This window comes from Elaeis guineensis, chromosome 3 (assembly GCF_000442705.2).
Source record: "Elaeis guineensis isolate ETL-2024a chromosome 3, EG11, whole genome shotgun sequence".
NCBI classification, from domain to species: Eukaryota; Viridiplantae; Streptophyta; class Magnoliopsida; order Arecales; family Arecaceae; genus Elaeis; species Elaeis guineensis.
In genome coordinates, this window is record NC_025995.2 from 115,257,550 (window position 1) to 115,285,501 (window position 27,952).

General features: G+C 37.4%; 1 protein-coding gene across 1 annotated transcript in view; it reads left to right on the top strand.

The window, feature by feature from the left end:
- The window catches only part of LOC105040706 (cyclic nucleotide-gated ion channel 1), a 36,776-nt gene extending 11,065 nt beyond the window's left edge, over nt 1-25,711 (top strand). Inside the window, exons 5-8 of the mRNA XM_010917361.4 lie at nt 5,655-5,932; nt 9,730-9,841; nt 10,492-10,728; nt 24,677-25,711. Coding sequence (XP_010915663.1) covers nt 5,655-5,932; nt 9,730-9,841; nt 10,492-10,728; nt 24,677-25,375 — 1,326 coding nt within the window. The 3' untranslated portion in view covers nt 25,376-25,711. The remainder of the gene's footprint in view (nt 1-5,654; nt 5,933-9,729; nt 9,842-10,491; nt 10,729-24,676) is intronic.
- Nucleotides 25,712-27,952: the final 2,241 nt, after the last annotated feature.

Consider the following 27,952-nt stretch of genomic DNA (forward strand, 5'->3'; position numbering starts at 1 on the left):
TTACCCTATTGTATTGAGAGGTCTCAATGTATAGTTTTCTGAGATAAACATCTTGGCTTTAGTAACTAAACCATCTAGAGGAGTGAGTTAGTAGTCACTAAATTATCGATGGCTTTCTCTTTTTCAGGTAAGGCTTGCTAATACAGTCAATAGATTTTTTTCTTTTGGGTGAGTGATGGTAGGTTGTTTCATTTTATTCTCAGTTGTGCCTTTTTCTGAGACTGAGCTTGTTCGGTTGCCTTCACAGTTTTCTCTCTCGTGCACACACGGGCACACTGGACTAGAGTATAGCAAACATGATAGACATGATAACATTGGAGAGTCAGCAGAAAAGCAAAGCTTCATGAACAGGAAACTCTGGAGTTGGGGTTAATATAGTAGAAAAGATTTCTTATATCCCTTGTGTTTGTCATATAAAGTCGATTAATTTATGACCTTAATCTCCACCGAGAGAAGGATGGCTATGCTGTGCAGATAGGAATATTACTCCTCTAGTAAAAGGGGCTGTGTGCATAGGATGAATGTATAAAAGAGAGATGTTAAGTTGTACATGGTAAAACTTGGACCATTGTAAAGAAATCTAGAAAAAGTTGATAGTTTGCAGTGCTAGAGGATAAGATGATGAAAAATGATTGAGATGATTTATGATCTATATATGCGCTAGAGATGACCCCTATTAAGGAGTGGGCTTTGCTTCATGTTCTACAACCAGAAAAGAGATGGATATCTAAGAAAATCTTGTGTAAAACATGGGAACTAATATCATTTTACTTGCCATGGGTTTTTACGGTGTGGAATACGTCAAAATTTTCTATTTCCATGACTTTGTTTTCTGTCCTTTCATTCATGCCATTATGCCATCATAGTACCATGCAAATGCTTCCTGAGGATTTATGAATTTTATTTCCATTAGAGTGCAGGGATTGCATCTTCCCCCTGGAAGTGCATTTTTCCTGTTTGGGGTTCTCTATTGATCTCTCATATATTTGTACTTTTTTTCTAAATTACTATAGGATTTTATGGAACTGCATGATTCCTAGACCAAATTCAATGGATGGATAGACCTTGTCATTCATTCAGATAAGGTTTGTTGCATTGATAGTGGGCATCATCTCAATTAGGTACTAGGTTTTTATGGTCCTATACCAACACATGGTATGGTGGGTCATGCTGGTCAGGTACTAGTACACCAAAATGCTTTTTTTATTATTTCTATTAATTTAGTTTATTTTTTTTTAATTCTCGTATGCTGATTCAAGATCTAAGGTGTTCTTTTTTTTTTTCCAATCTTTATGATTTAAGGGGTTCCCTGGTACATGTTTTAGGATTTAAAGATCATAGAACACTATACAGAGCAAATAAATTTAAATAAATGAAGTTATCAACTATAGTTTTAGAAAGGGATTTATATCAGGTAACTGAAAATTACAACACATGTACTCAAATTTAGTGCTATGTAGAATTTTTATATGCCTCGTATGAATATTTTCCCTAGTCTTGTTGTTGTTAATCCATCTCATAGAATCCCGGATAACCTCCTTGATATTGACCTCCTATCTGACATTGGGCTAGCCAGCACATATTATGGAAGGAGGCGGTATACTATGACCCATAAGAGGGTAGGGCTATCTAGGATATAAAGTCTAAGGTGAAGAGGCTAGATACCGGATGCACATCGGCTAAAAATAGTAGCCACTTTGGCTATTAAAGAGTCTGAAATGTGTGGTGCTTGGCCACCTTATCTCTTTGCCACTTCTTATTTAGACTTCACCAATATGCTAGCTTGAATTTGCGGTGGTTGGTTGGCTTGTTGGTTTATCTGGTCCTATTTGTCCTTGCCTTTTTCATATCGTCCTTGGTATCTTGAAGATGTTGCTTTATTACTAATGGACCTTGCTCAACACCTTGTTGCAAGCTATCGCATCAGGTTAACCACCAGCTACATGCTACTTGAGTTGGGTGGCCCTCCTTGGGTGCTTAGGTCACACCGGTTTCTCCTTGGTTGGTGCTAGCTCGCCAACATGGTTCCATATTGCCATCCAATGTTAGGATCCTTCATCTTTTTGCTACTTGACTTCGTGTTTGGATGTGGGATCTTGCAATTTTGACAACTAATCATCAAACACTAACTTGTATTTCATCATATTTCATGATTTTATAATATAATTACAGGTAAAAGATATTTAAAAGTAAAGGTCCTTAAAGTCATAAATGAATCACAAATTTGTTCCATACACTTCACTTACGACTTCAAGATATATGAAATGCTACTACATTTTTAACTATTTGTTGCACATTTTTTAGTGTAGTTGGCTATTTTTAATTATAAGTCATTAAATAATTGTGCTAATTTACATAACCATGTAAAATATCTAGTTGCTCCCTATAATGTCTAGTTATTTTGAGAACTACCATTTTTTTCATGATTTTTAGTTTGATTAGTGATTTTTTGAATTTCTAAATGACTATATAATTTTGTTAATTTATAAAATCATGCAACAAAGATGCTAGTTGCTTCAAAAAGTATATCCTTTTGATCTCTGCACATTACTGATTTTTTATGATTTTTTAGATTTAATAGTTATTTAAAATATTTTTATACTAAAAACATATTAAATTAGAAAAATCAAAAATTAGATTTTAATTCAGGCTATTATAGCGACCTACAGAGGTTACCTCATAGATATTTTTTAGCTAACAAGGTGATTATTTAGGAAAATTTTTACATTTATTCAATTTTGGGCATAAACTTAGGAAGTGTAGATATTCCCCCAGGTAAGATTCACCAACTCGGAACTAGATCTCGTGTCGGCTGGTTGACGGTATGAGTTGGTATGTCCTCGTATCAGACCGTACCGGACTTGAACTGATATGAAAATAAGAAAGAATCAGGGAGGAAGGAAGAGAGGGGAGAGGGAGGCCGGCGGTGGCCACCGAGGCCTCCGGGGATCCACGGTTCTCTGCAAGAGAGATTAGAGAGAGAGGTAGAGAGGGGGGAGGGAGAGAAAAAGAGAGAGGGGAAGGTGGCAGGGAGGTCGTCAGAGAGCCGTTGGACGGTAGAAATCTATTCGCGATTTTGAAACAAGGGAGGGTTAAGTGAAGCCGGCAAACTCATTGTCGGCTTTAATGTGAATCGCATTTTTTAAAAACAATATGATGAACGGGGTGGGTCACCCCTATTTCGAACCCATGGTAGCCACGGACGGTGATTTGACGGCCTCCTCACGGACTTCCTCTCTCTCCATTTCTCTTCCTCCCCCGTCCCACTCTCTCTCTAATTTCTCTCATAGAGGACTGCAGAGTTCTGACGGGATGGCCGGTCTTTCTATCTCCTTCACCTCTCTCTTTCTCTCTTTTCTTCTCTCTCGCTCGGTTTTCACCGACATTCCGAATCAAACACTTGAACCACACAGGTTGGCCACTGGCATGGTTCGATACACTCCAAACTGCTCGATTTGGGGTGGTTCGGTGAATCATGCCCCCAAGCATGTCGGTAGTTTTAGTTCTTGACTAGCATTTTTATATTCTATTTTTAGAAATTAATTTTTTAGAAAAAAGTCTAAAAAGCATTGCAAATATTTTTTGTGCCAATATGTTGATCGGAGAAAGAACTATAACATAGCATAGGGTCATGCAAAATACAAATTTTGGCATGGTTTCCTCTTGTTTTTCTAAATTTTGGCTATTTTTGGCATTGAGAAAAAGGGAGAGGAGATCTTATCCCTATGTAGCCTGAATAAGGCTAAGATGGCTACAACTCGTCTCCTAGATCAATTCTCCTTATCTTTTCCTCTCATACCAAGTTTAACCAAAATCTAAGGAGAAAAAGGGTCAGGAGACCCTTGTTCTCGTTCTATGCCTGGGATGCAGGTGAATCAGTCGATGCTAGACAATATTGCCCAGAACTGGTTGTGGTTGGTACCACTTGGTTCAGACCCAGGCTTAAATCAGCATGCAATTCCATCCCAATTCCTGGTTATTTTGATATGGTATGGGCCTATGGGGAATACCACCAAGCAAAGTTTGCCATACCGTGCCGAACCGGTCGGTACACCCCATCTCGTATCGGACCGGTGGAGAACCGGCACGATTCGGCTGGTAAAATCGGTACACCGGCGGTACCAAAGAATAAAGAATGGAAAATAAGAAAGAGAGAGAGAAGGGAGGGAAGGGAGGGCCGGAGGCCGGCGGTGGCCGGCTGCGGCCGTCGGAGGATTTTCGAGCCCTGTATCGCCCGATAGGGCTTTCAAGAGAGCAAAAAAGAGAGAGAGAGCGCTCGGAGGGGGGGTGGGGAACCTACTGGACAGACGGTGCCTCCGTTGTGAGGCTCTCGGTGGTCGACGAGTCAACGCCGACGGCCTGAGAGCGGTCGAGCGGGCGGAGCCTCTCCGCGGCTCCGCCCCCTTCTTCTTTTTCGAAATAGATGACGTCTGTTTCGATTTTTTTTTTTTTATTTTAAACTTATGAAGTCGGCAACTGGGTTGCCAACTTAAGAACTCTTTAAAAAAAAACAAAAATCGTGAAGTCGGCAAACGAGTTGCCGACTTAAGAATTTTTTTAAAAAAAACAAAAATCGTGAAGCCGGCAAATCGTTTGCCGACTTCACTTAAAACCATGTTTTTAAAAAAAATTGCGAAACAGGGGCGATGCCCCTGTTTCACACCTGCGGCGCCGCGTGCGTGGACGGCGCCCTCCGACAGCCACGGCGGCCAGTCGGAGGCCGTCCGGCGGCCCCACCGGCTCCTTCCCCTCCCTCTTTTTTTTCTTCCTCTTTCTCTCTCTCTATTTCTCTCAATTTTTTTTTTCTTCCGGTTCGGATCGTCGGTTCGGTACGGTATGAAATCATACTGAACCGTACCGTCAGCCGGCCGAAACGGCCGGCGGTACCGATTCAGCAAACCTTGCCACCAAGCAGGGATTTAGATTCCAGCGGGACATCCCGAGATATTTTGTGGGACATCGGGATGGAGTACCATCTCATGTGTTGGGACAAGCCGTCTCGCTAGCATTTCGGCATCCCAATTGGGACGTCTTGGGACATTCTTCGTCCCAAGTATCGGGATGGGGCGGGACGGCGGTGCACCTTATTCCATGGAAAAATTGGAACAGCCCCGTCCCACGGGATTTAAAATCTTGCCACCCAGTTTGGTTTGATTCGACAAAACTTGCATTCACGTCTGATATCTTATAAAACATGTTCTTAAAAAAGGAAAGAAAAATCTGTTCTTCTAAAGAAATTGGCTAGGAGATATTAAAACTTTGTGTTTTGGAGATAATCGTCTTTTATGCATTTCCTGGCTATTGATACACTATGGCAATCCTGCTTAACAATGTTCTCCACATGCATATGGAGCCAAGAATAAAGTAAAATACGTGCTTGAGAAAGCCATCTGATCTTCTTAAGAGAAAAGGAAGTTAGGCAGAGAAAATAACCTTTTCCAGACAATCCTTCCAGATGCACCACTGATAACTTACAGAACTTAAGTAATTCCTTGTCACAGGGCAAACAGTATGACCTTATGTTTTCCTTTCTGCAAACCTAATAATCTGCATACCATCATCATCATCATCATCATCTTTAATGTGTGACCTAATACTGCTTTACACTAAAGAATATGATTATCATTTGGACTCATTTTCTTTGATTGCTGTAGGTACTTGGAGCAATGTGGTATTTACTTGCTATTGACCGACAAGATGCATGCTGGAGAGATGCCTGTAGCAAGAATAATTGCACTATGGCCTCTCTATTCTGTGGTGAAAATGGAATTGGAAACAATAATTTCTTGTTGTCTGCTTGCCCTGTAATTCAAGACAATGCAACTATTTTTAACTTTGGAATATATCTACAAGCTCTTCAAAATGTTGCCCAGTCAAGGAACTTCTTGGAGAAGTTGTTTTATTGCTTTTGGTGGGGACTCCAAAACCTGAGGTTTGTGCATTGAAATGTCACCTCTTTCCTTTCTGTCAAAAGAATCATACTTTTAGGCTGGAAGTTTTGTACCATGATGATAACTGGGAAAATGAATTCTTTAATCTCTTATCTTAGAAGTTTTCTGGAAGCATATGTAACTCTTATTTCAGTATTGGAGAAATTATTTCTTTCAATGATACTTGTTTATGTCTTGCCACTCGTTTGCACTATTCCTAGAATATTCATAAGTATAGAACTTTATCAACTCATGATAAACTTGTTTTGTTATTGGAGAGAAAATACCTCTACTGCATTTTGGCGGTGAAACAGAATAAATATCTCATGAAATTTGTGGCTTCTTTCTAGTGATTTCTTATTTACTCTTTTGAGAATCAAACTTAGGTGCAGTCAAAGAGATGCTATCGAAAATTTAATTACATAATAAGACATAAAGAACTCACATTTAATCACATTCTAAACATGATGTGTTCAAGTTCAACCTCTTTTTTTAGGTACTCCATATATGGAGCTTTAAAAGACTGAAAGCTCTGTCTTTGGTCAAAACATGCTTATGGTTGAAATTATATCCGTGTGTAATATTCAGAATTAGGTCTTATTTTGAGAAGCAACATCTGATAAGTCAGACCGTTCTCTAAATCCAATTGAAGCTTTTTCTTTTTTTTTTTAATATTTCAAGAGTAAAGATTGGGCAGTGCCTAATGAGAATCTAAACAAGTATTTTCAAATAACAGATGTAATTATAAATTTATCAAACAGTACAGTATATTCTAGTTAATGTAAATGACACGTTATAATAAAGGTTGTTCGAAACTATAAGCTATCTGCAGTTGCTCTGTAGGTTCCAAGGATGATAACTTTGTAAAAGCCTAATAAATGCTTGATGTTGAATCGTTAAGAGAGTAATATCTCACATATGGAAAGACAGTTGTCCAGATATGTCAAACCAAAGTTGTGTCGTAATTGCTTTGGTCATGAACATCTTCTCTTTGCCAAGGAAATGAACATGGAGGATAACAAGGTCTTTTGAAACCAAGGTTACGAGGATACATGTGCAATAAAGTATATGAAATGCGAGTAAAACTAAAAGAAACAAGGGCACAAGACATGTATAAGCTAAAACAATGGCAATTGGCTGTTCCTGGAAATTGACCATATTTGCAGCAGAGCTCTAAGAGAGGATACGCCTTGAAAATCGCTGAAACATGATCGCCGAAAAGAAGAAAGAATATCCTATTCAAAATGCAAATAGCATTTCCTTCATGGCCTTAGAATATTCTGGTATTCTTTTCCCTCCAAATAAGTGCAAGTTAGGTAAAGGATGCAATCCCATGCAATCAAGCCATGTCTTTGTAGATGATCAGGTGGACAAAGCAAGAAAAAATTCCCTAGCAGGCTTTGAGTGTGTTGAAATATGCCTACCCGGCATGTTTGTTTCTCATGATACAAACTGAAATCATTTTATCCATATTTTCATTAGAAGCACTATTGCTGAAGTAAAAAAGATCATAATCTAACATAGGCTTATTTTACTAAAGAACTTTTTCCTGGTTAGTAACCAACAAAAGCCCCAAGGCAAGGAAATATGTTCCACAATTCAAGAAGATTGCAAAGAATTATTTGATTTCATCGTGATTATCCTTTTTGTTCTTCTCCTATCTCCCTACTTGAATTCATCATATATCATTATTGATTCTGCTCTTGTTGGGTGAATTCAAGAAATTATGTTCATGCAGTTTCAACATTAGCACCTGTAATAATAAATTCATAAGATGCTAGGCTGATCCCATGGTTAGTCTAGCCAAGAAAATAGTTAAGAAGTATCTCTTTTTTGATGTCAATCTATTATTTAATTACATTATCCAAAAGAAATGACAGACTTTATCTGTACCCTTGCATCAATTCGTTGTTGATGAGTACAAGGTTTTAAATCTCATGTTGTCCTGGTTTTTTCATAGAACGGGATGCGCCACCATCCCGACACTCGGGATAGGGGATGTTCCAATCGAGATGTTGGGATGCTAGCCGGACGGCCTTGTCCCAACACATGGGATGGTATCCTATCCTAGTGTCCTATGGGACATCCCATTAGGACTTGAATCTCAAGTACAAGTTAGAGTAGTCTATTGGAAAGTAATATATCAAAAGAATGATGAGGAAGCTTGTGTTTTGTCTTTTTGCTCTACCATGGGAACAATACCCAAGAAGAAGCACACTCCAAATCATGCCTTGGTGTTGAAGTAGAAATTGTTTATTGTAAGTGTTATAGGTTTCGTGGAGAGCTATACTTTATCGTTGAGCACTTATGTGGGACTATGATGTTTGCATATGGAGGATTACCTGAACTAGAGGGTTCCCAAAACCATGTCAGGTCATTCCTAATTTTAAGAAAGTGGTAACTGGGCTTTCATTAAAAGTGATTTGAAGTTCCAAGAAGGGAGGTTTTGCCCTTTATCAAGAGGATGTAAGGGGAGTTAATGTTGACCAGACCTGTCAATGGGCCAGGCCAGCCGGAGTGGCCCGCTGATCAGACAAAAAAACCAAGCGCATGCTGGGATTTTTAGGTGGCAAGCCTGATTGGCCCAGTTTTCAGGAAGCCCAATTAACTTAGGGCCATGCCTGGGCCAACATTTCTGTCTAAAATGAATGAAAACCCGGTTTGAACCCAGCCCAGCCTGAAAAGTCATACTGTGTTGGGTCTGGCACAGCCTGGTTCAGGCTGTGCTGGGCTTGGGCCTAAGCTTGAAGTTTCAGGCTTGCTTTGGGCTTCTACCCAACCATGCCCGATCTTGCCCAAAGGAGACAAGACTGTTGAAATAAATGACAGCAACAGGTAGCCAGTTGGTGCATCAGCCACATGTCTACTGCAAAGTAGATCTTTGAGATTAAAGGCCCTAAGTTTGTTGGGATTTTTTTTTTTTTTTCATTTATATCGACATATGTGCCTTTGTGTGTGTTTTGGGTGTGTATGTGCATTTGTGCCCGGTTGTTTGCATATTGGTGTGGGCTTCTCATGTCTTGCTACTGGTTAAAGATAAGGCTCTTAGACCTCCGATGGCATGAAATTTCCTATTTCTTTATACATGCATATGTAATGAAAATTATAAGTTGATTGCGGCCCTCTTTAACAACTTAAAGAAGATATTACAACTGATCTTGCCAACCCACCTAAAAGACTAAGTTGTAAATTATTCATTTAATTTTCTGTTAGTGAGGCTTCATGCAAAGAAGTAAGGTTGATAAACTTGAACTTGTATCCGATAAAATACTTTTAAAAACCGAAACTTAACTGTTTTGGAGGTGCTTCAATCCATGTGTATGAATAAAATGATTAGATTAAGGGCAAATTGACTGATTTTGATTTTATTTGGCTGGTATTTAGGAGCATTTAGTCCCATTTAATTTTGGTTTGTGTGAATTTTTAGATGTGAAGATTATGATCAATAGAATGAACATCTAACTAATAGGGCCTGGTCTGCATACCTTCTATCCAGGTTCATTGGCACCACCATGGATAATCACGCAATGAACTAACAAGAAACCTCTAAGACTTTTTTTTTTTTTTGTTTCCGGGCATTCTAAATATTTTACATCATATCCGACCTGTAGATTCTTACTGTAGATGGCTCATCTTAACTCCTGCTGTAAGTGGAATTTAATTTTGTTGTTTCTGGTTATATACTTATATTTACTGTTCATGAAATGCCTATAGTTTATCAGGAGTAAAACTAGTGAGATCTGGTTGTATTTTATTTCATTGTTGTACTTTTGGGCCTAACAGTTGGCTTTCTTTGCAGTGCTCTTGGCCAGAATCTGGAAACAAGTACTTATACCTGGGAGATCCTGTTTGCAGTTTTCGTTTCCATCTCTGGTTTAGTTTTGTTTGCACTTCTCATTGGGAATATGCAGGTTATTGTACTTCAACTGCTAATTATCGTATGCATATTTGTCCCATCACATTAAATATGAAATAACAAATATTCCGAATATTGTTGGCTGCAGTAATTCTTGATGAAAGGCTAAATGGTTTAAATTGGAATGCTGGACGCCCCTGTACTTTATCTTTCTACTGTAACTGTCTTGTGCTGACCAATCTGCTCTATCAATCAGGAGATGAATTCTTCCCATATAATATTGTATGGGGAATCTTGAAAGATATCCTTGGACTCTTTTTTTTTTTTTTCTTTTTTAACCAAAAACGTTCTACAGTTCCAATGCCACAAGCTAAAACCCAGTTTCCTGCTGACAACTGTATATGTTCACTTCTTGTTAGTAACTATGTGCATAATTCCCTTTCAAATAAATGCCTTTGTCTCAACCTTGCATGTAGCGTCACAAAATTCAAGGATTTTGCATAGGTCAAAAAATCTCTGCTCAAAGTCGAGTTCATGTCATGAAACGTTACATGGCATTAAGTATATTATGGTCATTAATAGAGATAACTCTCTTATGGAATATATTGCTCTGCAACTATATATTTGCTGCTGATCAAAAAAAAAAAAAAAAAGAGGCAACATTTATACTGATTGAACCCAACTAAATTGCTTTCACTGTTACAGACTTATCTGCAGTCCACCACTGTGAGGATAGAAGAGATGAGAGTGAAAAGGCGAGATGCAGAGCAGTGGATGTCTCACCGCTTGCTTCCAGAGAGCCTTAGGGAGCGAATTCGTCGTCACGAGCAGTACAGGTGGCAAGAAACAAGAGGTGTCAATGAAGAGAATATTCTGCGGAACCTTCCTAAAGACCTTCGAAGGGATATAAAGCGTCATCTCTGTTTGAAACTTCTCATGAGGGTAGGTCATTATTCACTGATGTCTGTGGTGCATTTTATTTCTCCAATGAGATTGATCAATTCTCCATATTTCTGCTAAGGAAAAATAATATTTGCTGATATTTAGGGTTTCACTATTCTGCTCTAAATCCTTTGTTATTTTGCTTTTTCCTAACAACACTAAAAGATTCAAGGACAAGTTGCAGCTTACTATAAGAATGTCATTTGTACTTCTAAGAGCTTCTTGGGTAGTTCTGATACCCAAAATAGAAGTACATAATAAATTAGTAGTTCAAACTTTGTCTTGGAGGAGATATGACACTGAGGTTCTTAGATTCACTATGGTATTTTTTTGTTATTTTTTGTACATGGATATGTGTGTAATATTCATACTATATGACTTGGTTAAGCTACATGCCTATAACCCTAGATGTTGAGGGAAAAAGAGCTTGACTTTGTATTTTGCCATTCCGTACTGCAAGCACAAGCAATCAAATGGTTTCACACTAGACTTTATGGATGCTTTCATTTCATGTACTTACCTGTGAGCTTATGCCTTTATGTACATTATCTAACTAATTTAGATTTTGTTTGGCACTTCTTTCATTATTTCTCTATTTTTAAAGCATATAAAGGTGTATTTCATTTTTTTCAAATTTTTAAAAATTTAAATATATTTAGTATTGACTATTATTTGTAAAAACATAAACATTGCTATGCTGGCAAAAGTGATGGTTGTCATGGTGGAGGTATTGGGGGTGGTGGTGTTGGTGAGGGTAATGGCAGTATGGTGGAGGTGATGGTAATGGTGGTAGCAGCTACAGTGTTGGTAGGGACACTAAGATTTATGGAGGAGATGATGGCAACGGTGGTATGGCGTGAAAGGAATATGCCCTACAAGTCAATCGAAATTTATATTTGGATGGATTTTTTTTATCATTTTTCAAACACTTTATGAATAAATATAAGGTATTTATTTTTCATTATATGCTACATCTTACATTCGTAATGATTATGATGAACCTCATAAATCAAGGCAATGATTTTAGGATTATGATGAGATCATATCTATGGAATCTAAAATCCTAAAAATCTTGATTTAGAATATTTCTAATCATAGGAGCATTGAGTAGGGGATCAATATTCCAGATAGACTAGTACTTCCTATCTATGCTCGATGGAGAAGGTGGCTGATCTCATAAGTCACTTGTGTGAGACACGAATACAAGGATGTTGGTGCTTATTAGAGAATGAGTTCACTGAATTGATCTGTCTTAAGAAACATCTTATGGATCTACTTATCTGTCAAAAGATGTTTTTTTATAGTAGTTGTGCATGTAATCTTTTGACCTGAGACTATCATAGAATCTTGTATACATGAATCTGTATTTTGGTTCATACTCATTCATGACTTAGTCGTGTGTGGAGTGTTCTGGATACGATGGAATGTGTATGGAGGTTGTGAGTAGGTCAACATGGAATCGATCATTCCTGATAAGAGGAGATCACATTCTATTTGCTCTAATCAATTGATGATTCTGGGAGTCTTTGATCTAAGCAGAATGAAAATTAGAAAGAGTTTCTGATATTTTATTAATTGAATCATCATTATAAGATTAAAAGAAATATGAATATGATATTGGATTTGACATCATTCTATATTCAGAGTCATATTCTGGATGCAGGTTGATCGCAGGATCGAATTGCGCGGTAACTTACCATTGAAGGGTATTTTTGGTATTTCTATCAAAATTTCATATCTTCCGGGTAGGCATGATACGTTGTTAGACGTCAATCTTGTTTTGTAGGTTTGATCGAATTAAAGAGTTTAATTCGATCATCAATTAGAAAGAGTTATAATTGTTGAAATCGGATTAGCTCGATTGGATCTAAATCTGTTAGATTGAATTCTAATCAAATCAGGTCAACTTGCATCTGAATCTACTGCAGGCTAGATGTAGAACCCAATGGATCACACACAGAGAATTGATTAAGGGTCTAATTGGATTAGAATGTTTGCAAGATGAACATGCTAGCACATGTTGCGAATCCTAGCTTCTTGTTTCGAATTGGGTTCGAATTTAGTTTCAGATTGGGCTAATTAAATCCAATTAAATTCAAATTAATTTTGGTTTCAAATTGGGTTAAACCTTAGCTGATTGAGTCAAGATTGTTGGCGTATAAAATCAGGCTTCCACGTTCATAAAATATTTTTTTTGTCGCGTGGGATAGTTTGATGGTTAGCATAGAATTCAGATTGGTGTCCCATGAGATGGGATGCCCTCTCTTAGCTTATCTTAAATTGTTTCCTGCTGAAATTCATATGGGGCGTGGCATTTTAAGTTAGCTTCAGAGTTTTGGTTGAATGGATGGGATTTGATCAAGTTAGACTTGATCTTATCCAAACCCTAGTCACCCCTATCAAGATTGGCGTCACTTGGACTGAGAGTCCAAGTGGTTAAGGTCTTTTAAAATTAATTCACGCCAATTCATCTCCAAATTTTTTTCACGCCTACTTCTAATTAGTGCCTCCCTTGTGGACCATTGGATGGCTTTGTGCACTGATCAATGGTGGAGAAGTGAGGCGCCAAATATAAGGTTGCGTGACCCTTCGGAGAAACACCGCCGAATTTTTTTCAAAGAGTCCTTCTGCGTGAAGCAACTCTTGGAATTAATTCTGATACTTTCACATAAGAGATCAGGCTTGGACTAACGTGTGAAGGGTGGAACGGTGTGAGAATGGGCGTGAGAAATTGCTTGGAAGGGCGCAAGTTGAGTGGATAAGCATCCGATCTCTAAATATAAAAGGGGACGCACACCGAGGTTCAGATTCATTCGGAAAATCCTCATCTCTTCTTTCTTACACAAGTCTCCCCTTTTGTCCAATTATTTCCTTCCTTCTCTTGTTAGGAGAAGTTCTAAAATAGTAAGGACTAGTCTGATTTTAGGACAAAGGCCTAAAAAGAGATATAAGGAAGACAGGAAGACAAGAAAGGTAGAGATAGAAAGGCTAGAAAGAGAGGAAGGAAGCCTTGAGGTTTTGCTGTCCAAAGAAGTTCTTGGAGGAAGAATTCAGAGGGAGGAACCATCTTAAGGAGTCAGTGTCTTAATCAAAGTCTTGTGTGGATCACCGTTGGAGGGCGAATATGTGGGCACTTGGAGGTTCCGCTGAAGTTTTGGAATAAGCATTGCAAGTATTCCTCTATACCTTCAATTATGTTATGAAAATGTTTCATATGATTGTTAATCATCAAGGAGGTCCTGGTATAGGGTTTAATGTTTAGGATTTCTTAGTTTAATTTTTTTTTTGAAATTCATACTTCCGCTGTACCATCATAATCCTACAGTGGTATCAGAGTGAGACCTTGCTTGAGTCAATCATATGTAGATAATGTTTATGTAATTCATGCTATGCAGATATTCATAGTTTAAAATTAATTATGCTATGAATTATGCTTTAATCATGTTTTCATATGATGATATGAATTAATGATGTCTAATCCACCACTTCGTCATTCTGAAATAAGGTTATCCTAACATAATGGAATTATGCTGTAAGGTTGCCTTAGAATGATGAATGTTTATATGTCATACTGGCACATATAAAATGTTTAATGCTGATATATATAGCATTATGAAATTAGAATGTGTATGAGATCAATGAGGTTCTCATAAAATTATATTAAGCAGTAGTGGTAGCAACTATGGGTGGTTAATCAATTTTTGATCAATTGATAAATTGGTTTCTAGAAAAGTGCTAAAGGTGGTTCTTTAATTGGTTTCGTTGACCGACCTGACAAATTTATTGGTGTCTAAGGAAAGCAATGAGGAGACCCCCATCTACTTACCTGGCCAATTTGGTTAAACAATCTTGAACTTGAAAAACTCTAATGTTGAAAACAATACCAGGGGCCTTCCTTCATGCTAGGTTAATGTTATATCATGAACTATGGCAAGCTTGTTGTGTTACCACAAAGTTTGCCATGGAAACTGATATAATATATTCTTGGTGCATATTAGATGCTTACGGCAATTTTGGATTTGCTGTTTTGTTGTGTTACCACAAGGACAGTAATATTTGATTTTGACTGTATTGAAATGAAGGATCTTACTTAACTAAAATATTAAAGCTTGTGTTATCATAAGGCTATTAATATTTTAGAGGCCAAGATAAAGTTGGAAATTGCATGAGATGCAACTGGAAAGAGTTTCCTACCTATGAACTCATAAGGGTTTGTTGTGTTACCACAAGATTATTACGAGGAATTAGGATCTCAATCCCATTAAGATATATATATATATATATATATATATTTATATATCTCGTTCATCACAGTAGAGGACTATAATATTCAATAAAAATAGTGAGAGGCACAATTAAACAAAAGACCTTATTTAATTATGTACGTCATTATGAGTTGTTTGCTTATGTTATGTTCTTTATTTAATATAGATTAAATTCTACAAATGGCATTTTTATTATCATTACGAGGAATTTTAGATTCCAACAAGTTGACCGATCTCAATTACGTAAACTGGTTGAGCAATTTAAAAATTGTACTCACTTAGGAGAAGCTTTCTTACATTCTTGATGTTCCTAAACTACAAGAGGTTGGGAATGATGCCACTGAAGAAGAGGTATCCACATATAGGATGTGGAAAAATGACAGTTTGACTGTCAAGTGTATCATACTGGCCTCTATGAGCAATGAATTACAGAGACAGCATGAAAGCATGGATACTCAATCCATAATCTTAAGGAGTTGTATAGAGAACAGAGTAGGACTGCTAGGTATGAGATATCTAAGCAATTATTCTATGCTAGAATGACTGAAGGGTCATCCGTACAAGACCATGTCCTTAAGGTCATTGATTTGATCACTAGATTGGATCAATTGGATTTTGTAATGGATGGAGAATTGAGTCAGAATTTGATCCTGCAATCTCTTTTGCTGAATCATTCGCTCAGTTTGTTGTAAATTATCACATGAACATACTGAATACCTCTTTGTCTAAGCTGTTAAACATACTCAAAATAGCTGGGAGCCATATTAAAAAGGACAAAGCTCCAGTTCTAATTATGGGTAAGACCTCTAAGAAGAAATCAGGCATGAAGGGTTCAAAAAAAGGATTGAACCCTAAAGGTGGCAAGATGAAGAGGAAAGGGAAGAAAGCTTTCGGACAAGGTACCTGCTTTCACTGCAGCAAGGCAGGATACTGAAAAAGAAATTGCAAGGATTATCTTGCATTTGTAAAGGCTGGTGCAAGCAATGCACCAAAAGGTATGTATGAGATACATACAATTTTGTCATTAAGTTTATCCAATTCAGACCCTTGAGTATTGCATACCGCCTGCCGTTCTCATATATGCAAGTCATTGCAGGGGCTGCAGAACATTAGAGTTTTGAAGAAGAGTGACTTCGAGCTCTACGGTGTTGGAGGAGAGTCCGTCCAGGCAGAAGCTGTGGGGACATATATCTTGAAGTTACCTTCTGGAAAGATCTTAAAGTTAGAAAACTGTTATTATATGCCTAAAATCATTAAGAATATTTCTGTACCGTTACTATTGCATCGAGGATTTGAAATAAATGGAAAGAGCAATAGTTACTCCATTTCTTATTCTAATGAAATTCTCTATCATGGCATTTTTGATAATGATCTTCTGATTCTCTCTTGATGACAATATTTTTCATGTTAATGAAAGCAAAAAATGAAAGAGAGATGATGTAAATAATACTTTACTCTGGTATTGTCGATTTGGTCATATAAGTGAGACAAGAATTAACAAGTTATACAAAGAAGACTTCTTTGATCCTTATGATTATGAATCATTAGGTACTTGTGAATCTTGTCTTATGGAAAAAATGATCAAGACTTCATTTAGTAGACATGGAGAAAGAACAAGTGAGTTATTAAGACTTGTACATACAGACATATGTGGTCCTATGACAACTGAAGTTAGAGGAAGATACTTTTATTTTATTACGTTCACTGATGATTTAATTAGGTTTGGGTATGTGTATCTTATGAAACACAAATCCGAAGTCTTTGATAAATTTAAAGTGTATCAAAGTATGGTCGAGAAACAAATTGAAAAAAATATTAAAATTTTTTGATCTGATCGAGGAGGAGAATACTTATCCAGTGAATTTTTAGATCATCTTAAAAAAAAATTCTCTCAGAGCGGACCCCTCATACACCGCAGTTGAATGGTGTAGTCGAAAGGAGGAATTATACTTTATTAGATATGGTGCGGTCCATGATGTGCCTTACAGACTTGCCTATTTTCTTCTGAGGATATGTCCTAGAGACTGCTGTCTATATCCTGAACATAGTACCTTCTAAATTCGTGCGAAGTACTCCATATGAGATATGGAGAGGAAAGAAGTCTAATCTTAAGTATCTTAAGATATGGGACTGTCCAACTTATGTAAAAAAAATTTTAGACATAAGTTAAGTGCTAGGACAGATGAATGCTTATTTGTAGGTTATCCTAAAAAGAGTATGGGTTATCTCTTTTACCACTTTACTGAACAAAAGGTGTTTGTTAGTAAATATGCCATTTTTATAGAAAAGGAGTTTGTCCTAGAAAGAGACAGTGAGAGGAAAATTGAACTTGGAGAAGTTCAGAACCTACAAATAGAAGCATAAGATACTCAATCAAAAGTACCCATTGATGAGGTACAATCACAAAACGCATCTCTCCGAAGGTCAGAAAGAGTGCGAAATGCACTTTTGAGGTACGGGTTCATTATTGAGAATAATAAAGCCACATTATTGAGAATGACGAACCTCTGATCTATACGAAAGCTGTTACAAGGACTCAGATAAATAGCTGGAGGCTATGCAATATGAAATGGACTCAATGTACTTCAATCAAGTATGGACTTTGGTTGATGCACCAGAGGATGTGATTCCTATTAGATGCAAATGGGTCTATAAAAAAATGATGGGAGCAGATGGCCAAGTCGAAATCTATAAAGTCAGATTGGTGGCTAAAAGTTTCAGACAAAAACAGGATATTGATTATGATGAAACATTTTCACCTGTTGCGATGCTCAAATCTATATGGATTATGCTTGCAATAGCAGCATATCATGATTATAAAATTTGGCAAATGGACGTGAAGACCGTATTTCTTAATGATTATCTTGAGGAAGAGGTTTACATGTCTCAATCAGAAGGATTTGTCTTTAATGGGAGAGCAAATTAGGTATGCAAGCTTAAAAAATTTATTTATGGATTAAAGCAGGCTTCGAGGAGTTGGAACATCTACTTTAATATTACAGTCAAAGAGTTTGGTTTTATCAAAAATATGGATGAACCTTATGTATACAAGAAGACTAATGGAAATGTTATTGTCTTAGTTTTATATGTGGATGACATACTTCTCGTTTGGAATGATATCCCAATGTCACAATTGGTCAAAACATGGCTATCAAGTAAGTTTTCCACGAAGGACTTGGGCGAAGCATCTTATATACTAGGTATAAAGATCTATAGAGATAAATCTAAGAGGATGTTAGGCTTGTCCTAATTCAGGTACATAGATCTTGTACTGAAAAAGTTTAACATGGATGTGAGTAAAAGAGGTTATTTACCCATAAGTCAAGGCATACATCTCTCAAAAAGGATGTCTCCTAAAACTGCGGAAGAGAGAAATAGAATGAGTTCTATTCCCTATACTTCGACAGTAAGGTCAATCATGTATGCTATGCTATGTATCAGGCCTAATGTTGCCTATGCGTTAGGTATAGTTAGTAAATTTCAGGCTGATCCAGGTGAGGATCATTGGAAAGAAGTGAAAAATTTTCTTAAGTACTTAAGAAGGACTAAGAATATTTTTCTGATATATGGGAGATCTAATTTAAAATTAGAAGGGTATTCTGACTCTAGTATTCAATCAGACCCTGATGATAGCAAGTCTACTTCAGGTTATGTCTTTACTCTAAATGGTGGAGTAATAAGTTGGAAAAATTCTAAGCAGCAGACTGTAGCTGACTTAACTACTGAGGTAGAGTACATAGCTGTAAGTGAAGCCGTCAAGGAAGTTGTCTGGATGAAGAAGTTCATTGAATTGGATGTCGTTTCTGAGATTGAAAATTCAGTACCATTTTACCGAGATAATACTGAAGCATTTGCTCAAACTAAGGAACCAAGATCTCATCATAAATCCAAGCACATTCTAAGGCGTTTTTATCTCGTTCGTGAAATAGTTGAAAAACAAGATGTAGTCATTGAACGAGTAGATACAAAGAACAATATAGCAGACTCGTTCACTAAGGCTTTACTACAACAGCAATTCGATCGCCACCTCGATTGTATGGAGATAAAATATAAGGACGATTGGCTTTAGTGCAAGTGGAGGATTGAAAGGAATATGCCATACAAGTCAATCGAAATTTATATTTTGATAAGTTTTCTTTGTAATCTTCCAGACTCATGTAATTGACACTTTATGAATAAATATAAGGTATTTATTTTTCATCATGTGCTGCATCTTATATTCGTAATTATTATGATGAACCCCATAAATCAAGATATGGTTTTAGGATTATGATGAGATCATACCTATAAGATCTAAAATCTTAAAAATTTTGATTTAGAATATTTTTAGACATAGGAGTATTGAGTAGGGGAATAATGCTTCAGATAGACTGGCACTTCCTATGTATGCTCGATGGAGAGGATGGCTGATCTCATAAACCACTTGTATGAGACACTAATACAAGGATGTGGATGCTCATTAGAGAATGAGTTCACTGAATTGATCCATCTTAAGAAACATCTTATGGATCTATTTATCTGTCAAAAGATTTTTTTTTATAGTGGGAGTTGTGCATGTAATCCTTTGATTTGAGACTACCATAGAACCTTGTATACATGAATCCGTATTTTGGTTCATACTCATTTATGACTTAGTCATGTACGAGGTATTCTGGATATGGTGGAATATGTATGGAGGTTGTGACTAAGTCAACATGGAATCGATCACTCCTGGTAAGAGGAGATCACATTCTACTTGTTCTAATCAATTGATGATTTAGGGAGTTTTTGATTAAAGCAGAATAAAAATTAGAAAGAGTTTCTAATGTTTCATTATTTAAATCATTATTATAAGATTAAGAGAAATATGAATATGATATTAGATTTGACATTATTCTATATCCAGAGTCATATTCGAGATGCAGGTTGATTGCAGGATCGAATTACACGATAATTTACCATTGAAGGATATTTTTAGTATTTCTATTAAAATTTTATATCTTCCGGATAGGCATGATACGTTGTTAGATATCAATCTTGTCTTGTATGTTTGATGGAATTAAATATTGTAATTCAATTGCCAATTAGAAAGAATTTTAATTGCTAAAATCGGGTTAGCTCGATTGGACCTAAATCGGTTAGATTGAATTTTAATCAAATCAGATCAACTTGCATCTGGACCTATTGCTGGCTAGATTTGAAATCCAATGGGTTACACACAAAGAGAATTGATCAAAGGTCTAATTGGATTAGATCATGTTTGCAAGATGAACATGCTAGCACATGTTGCGAACCCTAGCTCCTTGTTTCGAATCGAATTCAAATTTGATTCTAGATTGGGCTAATTAAATCCAATTAAACTCAAACCAATTTTGGTTTCAAATTGGGTTAATCCTTAGCTGATCGAGTCAAGATTGTTGGCGCATAAAATCAGGCTTCCACGTTCACAAAATATTTTTTTTGTCGCATGGGATAGTTTGATGGTTAGCGCAGAATTCAGATTGGCATCCCATAAGATGGGATGTCCTCTCCTAGCTTATCTTAAATTGTTTCACGCTGAAATTCATATGGGGCGTGGCATTTTAAGTTGGCTTTAGAGTTTTGGTTGAATGGATGGGATTTGATCAAGTTAGACTTGATCTTATCCTAACCCTAGTCGCCCCTATCAAGATTGGTGCCACTTGGACTAAGAGTCCAAGTGGTTAAGGTCTCTTAAAATTAATTTACGCCAATTCATCTCCAAATTTTTTCTATGTCTACTTTTGATTAGCGTCTCTCTTGTGGACCATTGGATGGCTTTGTGCGCTGATCAATGGTGGAGAAGTGAGGCGCCAAATATAAGGTTGCGCGACCCTTCAGGGAAACACCGTAGAATTTTTTCCGAAGAGTCCTTCTATGGGAAGCGACTCTTGGAATTAATTCTGATGCTTCTACGTAAGAGATCAGGCTTGGACCAACATGTGAAGGGTAGAATGGTGTGAGAATGGGTGTGAGAAATTGCTTGGAAGGGCGCGAGATGATTGGATAAGCGTCCGGTCTCCAAATATAAAAAGGGATGTGTCGGGGTTCAGATTCATTCGAAAAATCCTAATCTCTTCTTTCTTATACAAGTCTCCCCTCTTGTCCAATTATTCCCTTTCTTCCCTTGTTAGGACGAGTCCTAAAATAGTAAGGACAAGTCCGATTTTGGGACAAGAGCCTAGGAAGAGATATAAAGAAGATAAGGAGACAAGAAAGGTAGAGATAGGAAGGCTAGGAAGAGAGGAAGGAAGTCCCGAGGTTCTGCTGTCTAAAGAAGTTTTTGGAGAAAGAATTCAGAGGGAGGAACCATCTTAAGGAGTCAGTGTCTTGATCAAAGCTCTATATGGATCACCGTTGGAGGACGAACACGTAGGCGCCTGATGGAGGTTCTGTCGAAGTTTTGGAATAAGCATTACAGGTATTCCTCTATACCTTCAATTATGTTATGAGAATGTTTTCTATGATTGTTAATTATTAGGGAGGTCCTGGTATAGGGTTTAATGTTTAGGATTTAGTTTATTTTTTTTTTTTAAATCCATGCTTCCGCTGTACCATCATAATCCTATATGGTGGATGTGGTAATGATAGTTCTAGTAATGCGGGGAGCAATATGACATTGATGGCGACGACAATGGTGGCGACAGAGATGACATTGATGATGGTGGCAAAGATAGCGACAGTGGGAGAGGAGATGACAATGCAGGTGGGAAGTCGACGGTGGTGATGGTCTGGAGGTGGTGTTAGTGGTGATGGTAAAAAGCAAGAGTTTCTTTTTTTTTTTTTTGAAAATATTAAAAGTAAAGATTTCTTATTTTCATTTTTTAGAAATAATGAAAATAATTTTTAAAAATAAAAATAAAAAATGGAATCAAACATGTTTTGGCCTCAACTTTCTATATTTTTATTTTTAAAAATAAAAAAGAGAAATAAAAGTGTTGCCAAACAAACACATAGCTGTACAATTCTTTTACTTGATCCACTAGTGCATGAGTATCAAAATTTTGAAAGACAATCATACTCTTTTGTTTTAACAATGTCGGTTCCAAGCATAGATGTAAAATATGGAGGGTTGATGTTGGACCGATGTCAAAATGTAAATTATGCTTAACTATGCAACGGATCCTAATTTGATATTTGTTATGGTTAGTTTATGTAAAATTTACTTCATTTCTTTTAGAATGAAAAATCATATCAAACCTAAGTCTTGACCTAATAGCAGGCGACATCATGCATGTAGTGAAAATGTAAAACGAACAAAGGAAGTATAAATTTTAGTTTGCTAGCCAAACCACCTAATTTGAATAGATTTATGTATTTCAGATCTGCAATTCTAAAATGGTGAAACAGCTGCATACAATAGGGTTTCAAGTTTGATTAGGCAATACAGAAAATAAGTATAATACTGAAACCAAAAGGGAGAAAGTTTACTTTCAGGATTTATGCATTATGATGAAAACTAAGGCCTATATTACTATAGTAATCATGAGATTTTGTGATCTGTCTTGCATATCTTTGAAAAGAAAGAAGAAGATGGTAAAGGAGAAGGAAGAACAAGGATAAATGATGGGAGGCATGGTTGCTGTTGTTGACCAAAGAATGGGAAAAAAGGAAGAATAACGAGGCATGAAGAAGAAAGAAGAGAAAATGAGTTGTCTATTAGAACGAAGAAGGTAAGAGAGAATATGAAAAGGCAATAGGGCATAGGTGGCTACAAGTATATTTGGAAAGAAAAAATACCCTGAAAAATATATGAATGAAACAGAGAAGCGAGAGAGTGAGAGAGAGAGAGAGGGAGATGGGTTGTGACTGTGAGAGTGATGTTTTCAGGGAGAGGCCCCAAGGACAAAGAAGAGGTAAGGCTGGGAGAGGAGTGGGAAGCGGGAATTTTGGAGTTGAAATTGGGAGCAGAGAGAACTTTTATAGCATTACCTAAAGAAAATCCTTTTCATTTGCTCATTCATCAGAATATCTTAAATCAACACATGTACAAATCACACCGCTAATATATGATTTGCATTGCAAGTTTTGTGCTAATCATATGACTTCCAAGAAATGAATGCTTTTAGGAGAAGTGTCGTTAGCAGGGTTTGCTTAACTGTACCGAACTAACCGGCTCAAGGTGTACTGAACCAGATCATGTGATTACCAGCATGGTTTTGTACATCAGTTCAAAACTGAGGGAGAGGGAGAAGGAGACGGAGGTAAAGAGAGAGAGAGGGATGGAGAGGGAGAGGAAGGGAGGAAAAGAGGGAGAGGGAGGGAGGGAGAGGGAGGCTCAGAAGCCTCTCTTGTTTCTTTTTGAAACAAAGATCTCTTTTTTCATTTTGAAATAGGGGATCCTATTTATTTCTTGCCAATTTTGAAATAGGGGTTCGAAATGGTTTGCCAATTTTAGTTCAAAAAATTCAAAAAAAAAAAAAAAGGTTTACCTAGAAATGACATGGTATGCATCCATACTATAACGTGCGAATCACCGACCGGTACGGGTCTTGATACTATTTCAGTTAATGTTGGTTGTCAATGGTCTCCACCATCAACATAGTACTCTCAGATCCTATGCCCTGTACAATATCCATCATGTAAAAAGGCAAAGATGCAATTAGACATCTCCATTGTTCATCAATTTTCCTAGGAAGGAGGGAGAACTCCATAGAGTGGAATTCTTGGTGATGCGATAGGAGAAGCATTCAAGGAAAGCTAATGAATGATGTTATAAGTTAATAGTCAAGCTGGAAAACAAAGCCAAGGCTGTGGCAACTTCTCACAGTCCTATTCTTTTTTCTTTGAAGTCCTTTATCTACCAGCTAGGTTTGCTAAGATGTGGCTGAATTTGTCTATCTTCTGCAAGAGGATGATCAGTAATATGCATCCAATATTATGCAAGACTCCTCCATTATTAATTTATATGCAGTATTAAAATCAGAAAGGATCGATAGGCTCATCATTTGCCAACGCTAGCTGACCAGAGGATTCTTTTTCAAAATTGGGTCAGCAATGATTTACAATTACTGTTGAAAGAGTAATAAAATTCACATTTTCTAGATGTTGTCATTTGATGGACAGACAATATGGACCCTGAAACTTTTATGGGTTCCAATTTGCACACCAGAAAGTTTCTTTGTGACTGCTAGCAGGTGTGATGACTGTGTTTGTGTCATGAGCATATGGACAATAGGCACTTGGAAGTAAAGCTCTGCTCTATTAAAACCAACTTATCAAGGAAAAACAACCTTGGCAGTTGGATACTTGAATGTAGACCATCTATCAATGTTCAATCAAAAGTTTTGCATTTTAGTTCTCAGGTAAGCATATCATCATTGTTGACATTCTTCTAGACTATTATGTTTGGATAACTTATTCCAAACAAGAGCCTTTTATGGAACTGTGAAAGAAACGTCCACCGAAGGAAATAACCAATAAGTGCAGATGACACCAGGCAATCCCACAATATACTGCCTCCATGCTGTAAAATCTATCAATTGTTAAAGTTTCCTTATTTATAACGTACCTCCAGCCCACAGATTGATTTTCCCGAAGGCCAGGTAATATTCAGCATTCTTCATAGGGGGATTCCAACTATATACATTTCTCTTTCAACCCAGTCAAAACTTGATATTTTTAAAAGCATGCCATGTCTGTAAAAACTGGTGAGGTTTTCATGCAAGCTTTTCTCTTCCTGTTAGGTTCCATTGTTTGAAAAGATGGATGATCAACTCATGGATGCCATGTGTGACCGTTTGAAACCAGTTTTATACACAGAAGGCAGCTGTATTGTTCGTGAAGGGGATCCAGTGAACGAGATGCTATTTATCATGCGAGGAAAGCTAGAGAGTATGACCACGAATGGTGGAAGAACTGGTTTCTTTAATTCAGATGTTCTCACGGCTGGGGACTTCTGTGGAGAAGAGCTTCTCACATGGGCACTGGACCCTCACTCAGCCTCTAGCCTCCCCAGTTCAACGAGGACGGTGAAGGCATTGTCTGAGGTGGAAGCTTTTGCTTTAATGGCCGAAGACTTGAAGTTCGTTGCTTCGCAATTCCGGAGGCTCCACAGCAAGCAGCTCCAGCATACATTCAGGTTGTATTCGCATCAGTGGAGGACATGGGCTGCTTGTTTCATACAAGCAGCATGGCGCAGGTACTCAAGAAAGAAACTTGAGGATGCTCTACACGAAGAGGAGGAAAGGTTGCAGGCTGCAATGGCAGGCAGTGGTGCTAGTTCACCAAGCCTTGGTGCTACATTGTATGCTTCAAGATTTGCAGCGAATGTCCTGCGGACTTTGCGCCGAAATGGAACGCGCAAGGCCCGCTTGCAGGAAAGACTTCCTGTGATATTATTGCAGAAACCAGCAGAGCCCGATTTTTCTGGTGAAGAGCATTAGTGCATAGTTTTTTGCCATGCAACCACATTTTCACTATAATGCATTATCTCAAAATGAATGATCCTATCCAAGCGCTTGATTTGTATGGTTCCATAGTGTGAAAGGATATGACTAGTCGTATATAACAAGGACTAAGCTTTGGGCTTGCAGCATTAAATTTTCAATGTCATGACCCATGACGCTGTTGTTTAACTGGACATTATCGTCTTGGCATATGTTTTTTGTGTTCAAAGGTTGTTGGTATACAAATTGTGCGCCAAAATCCCATGACGGGGAGATATGGCTCAATATTATTCGCAAAATATTAAGAAAATGGACAAGAATTTCATTGATGGATGTGAAGTTTGCTTCGTTTCAAGATTCAATTCCTTGTTTTGGTATGTACAGTCCAGATCGGGCGGCTACGTTCATTTGAATTTCATTGTTTGGTAAGGCCATTATGATTATGGTCAATCAAAATTTGAATTTCATTGTTTGGTAAAGCCATTATGATTACAGCCAATCTTTTGATTAGGAGCACATCCGTGCTAATCATCAGGCTGCCTGTTCTTGCATGGCCCATGTATTTATCACAGTTCTTTCCACTTACTCTGCATCTAAAGAATCACGCACTTCCTTCACCATGTAGCAAAGTTTAATATGATTCACGTTATCAAGAGGTTGGATTTGATAATTGCCTGATCGGACATGATAACAGTGTTACCTGGAAATCTATGGTGCAATGGTGTTATTGCTACCATCCTGGGATCACAGGATCTGCAATCTACTCTCTTCTTAGCTCTTCTTAGAGGATACGTGGGGAGGGGAACCGTGGGACAGGGAAGCAGGGTGATGCTGGGAAAGCCATGTTTGTTTCATCTTAAAGATAGAATCTCCATCCCCGAAAACAATTGGATTACAAGCTCTATATGGCATGTAAGCTTCCTCCTACCCCCACTGCCTTCCCAGCTCTGCCGAGTTCCTCTCTCTCCACCTCGACACCTTCAACACCACAAATTTATATTAAAAATTGAAACACGATCCCTATGCCACTTGGTGTCCGCCACTTGGCCGCCTCAAGACTAAATTTCATTTTCCAGTATTTGACAAGGAGGCAGTTAGTTTAAGCTGCAACAGCTTGTCACGGTCTGGAGTCTGGATTCGTAACACAGCATATGTAACAGCGGCAAGATCCCCAACTAATCCACGATTGTTTCATGGACAAGTCAAAAAAAAAATCGTGACGCGTCGAATGGTTCACGAACAATCTGATCATTCATGAAGACTGGGAAAATCATTCGGCAAACAGGAGAAGAAAGAACATAAAATTTTGATATCATATAATTTTGCGATTGAGCTTCGTTTGTTGGCAAACTCAAGCTAATGAAGAAACCGATCATTACAGTTCCCACGGGCTGAGGCGCCAGTATCCATGAAATTTAGTATAATTTGGAAGCTCATATAAACTTTTCCTAGGATCATCTTGACATTCACTTCTTTCTTTCAATAGTTTATTAAGGTTAGGTAAGGAAAGGATTGGAACCCCATAAAAAGGAATACTTATGGTGATTATCTAAATAGAAAACCTCAATCCACCACATACCTAAGTGTTACCTCGAAGCACCAACTCACAATCATTAGCTCAGATTTTATCTGTCATCACAACAGTTCAGTCACACTCATCGAGCAAAGTCAGTGCTTTTTGTCGTAATTTGGTAAGCTCTTGACTCTGTCACAGCTCCGAAACCATCTGACATGAAATAAATATATACATAACCCTGTAACAATATTATAACTTGTATATACAACAATCAAATCACATTAATTTAGATAATGAAGCATAAAACACCCTATCTAGATGGGAGACCGACAAGGAAAGTTCCGCACAGAACCTGAAAACTACTGCGTAAGTATAAAATAGCTACCGCCATCATAGAGGCATTTGATAAAATTGAGGAGATTCAGATTGCAAGGGAGTTGGTGTAGAAGGGCAATGGCAAAGTAACTTATTTAGCAGCTTGATGGGAAACGTGGTTTCAGTAAGGTGTTTGTGTTCTTCTTTGCAGTGCAATTGCGTAAAATAGAGTTTCAAAGTTGCAACGGCTTCTACAGTATATTTATTTAAAATCCAAACAATACAGCATGCCAACTAGATTGCCCGTTTTCTCTAGATGCATCAGTAGGAAATTTCCTAAAACATTTGATTTTTGACGGACAGACATTCAGATGTCATACATGGGTTTCTCTTTAAAAAAAAAAAAATGAAAGAATTATATTTGTTTAGTCACTGTTGTGTTGGCTGGACCTGATCCAAAGTAGACCATAGATAATTTGATACTTATGACGAGGGAAATAGAATTCAAAATACCATATTAAGTGCATGATAAAATGTGTGTTAAGAAGAGAAAATGAAGAGAAAAATTAAATAATCTATGATCTATAATTGATCTTGGCCCAACCAATCATTGAATTTGACGACAGCTTCTCATGGATCAGAGCATGGGCAAAAGTTTGGCTCATAATTCAATTATAGTGTTGTCCTAGCTTTCAATTTGGCACCTCTTTGCCCAAACTATTCTATCCTTGAGTTGGTATCAG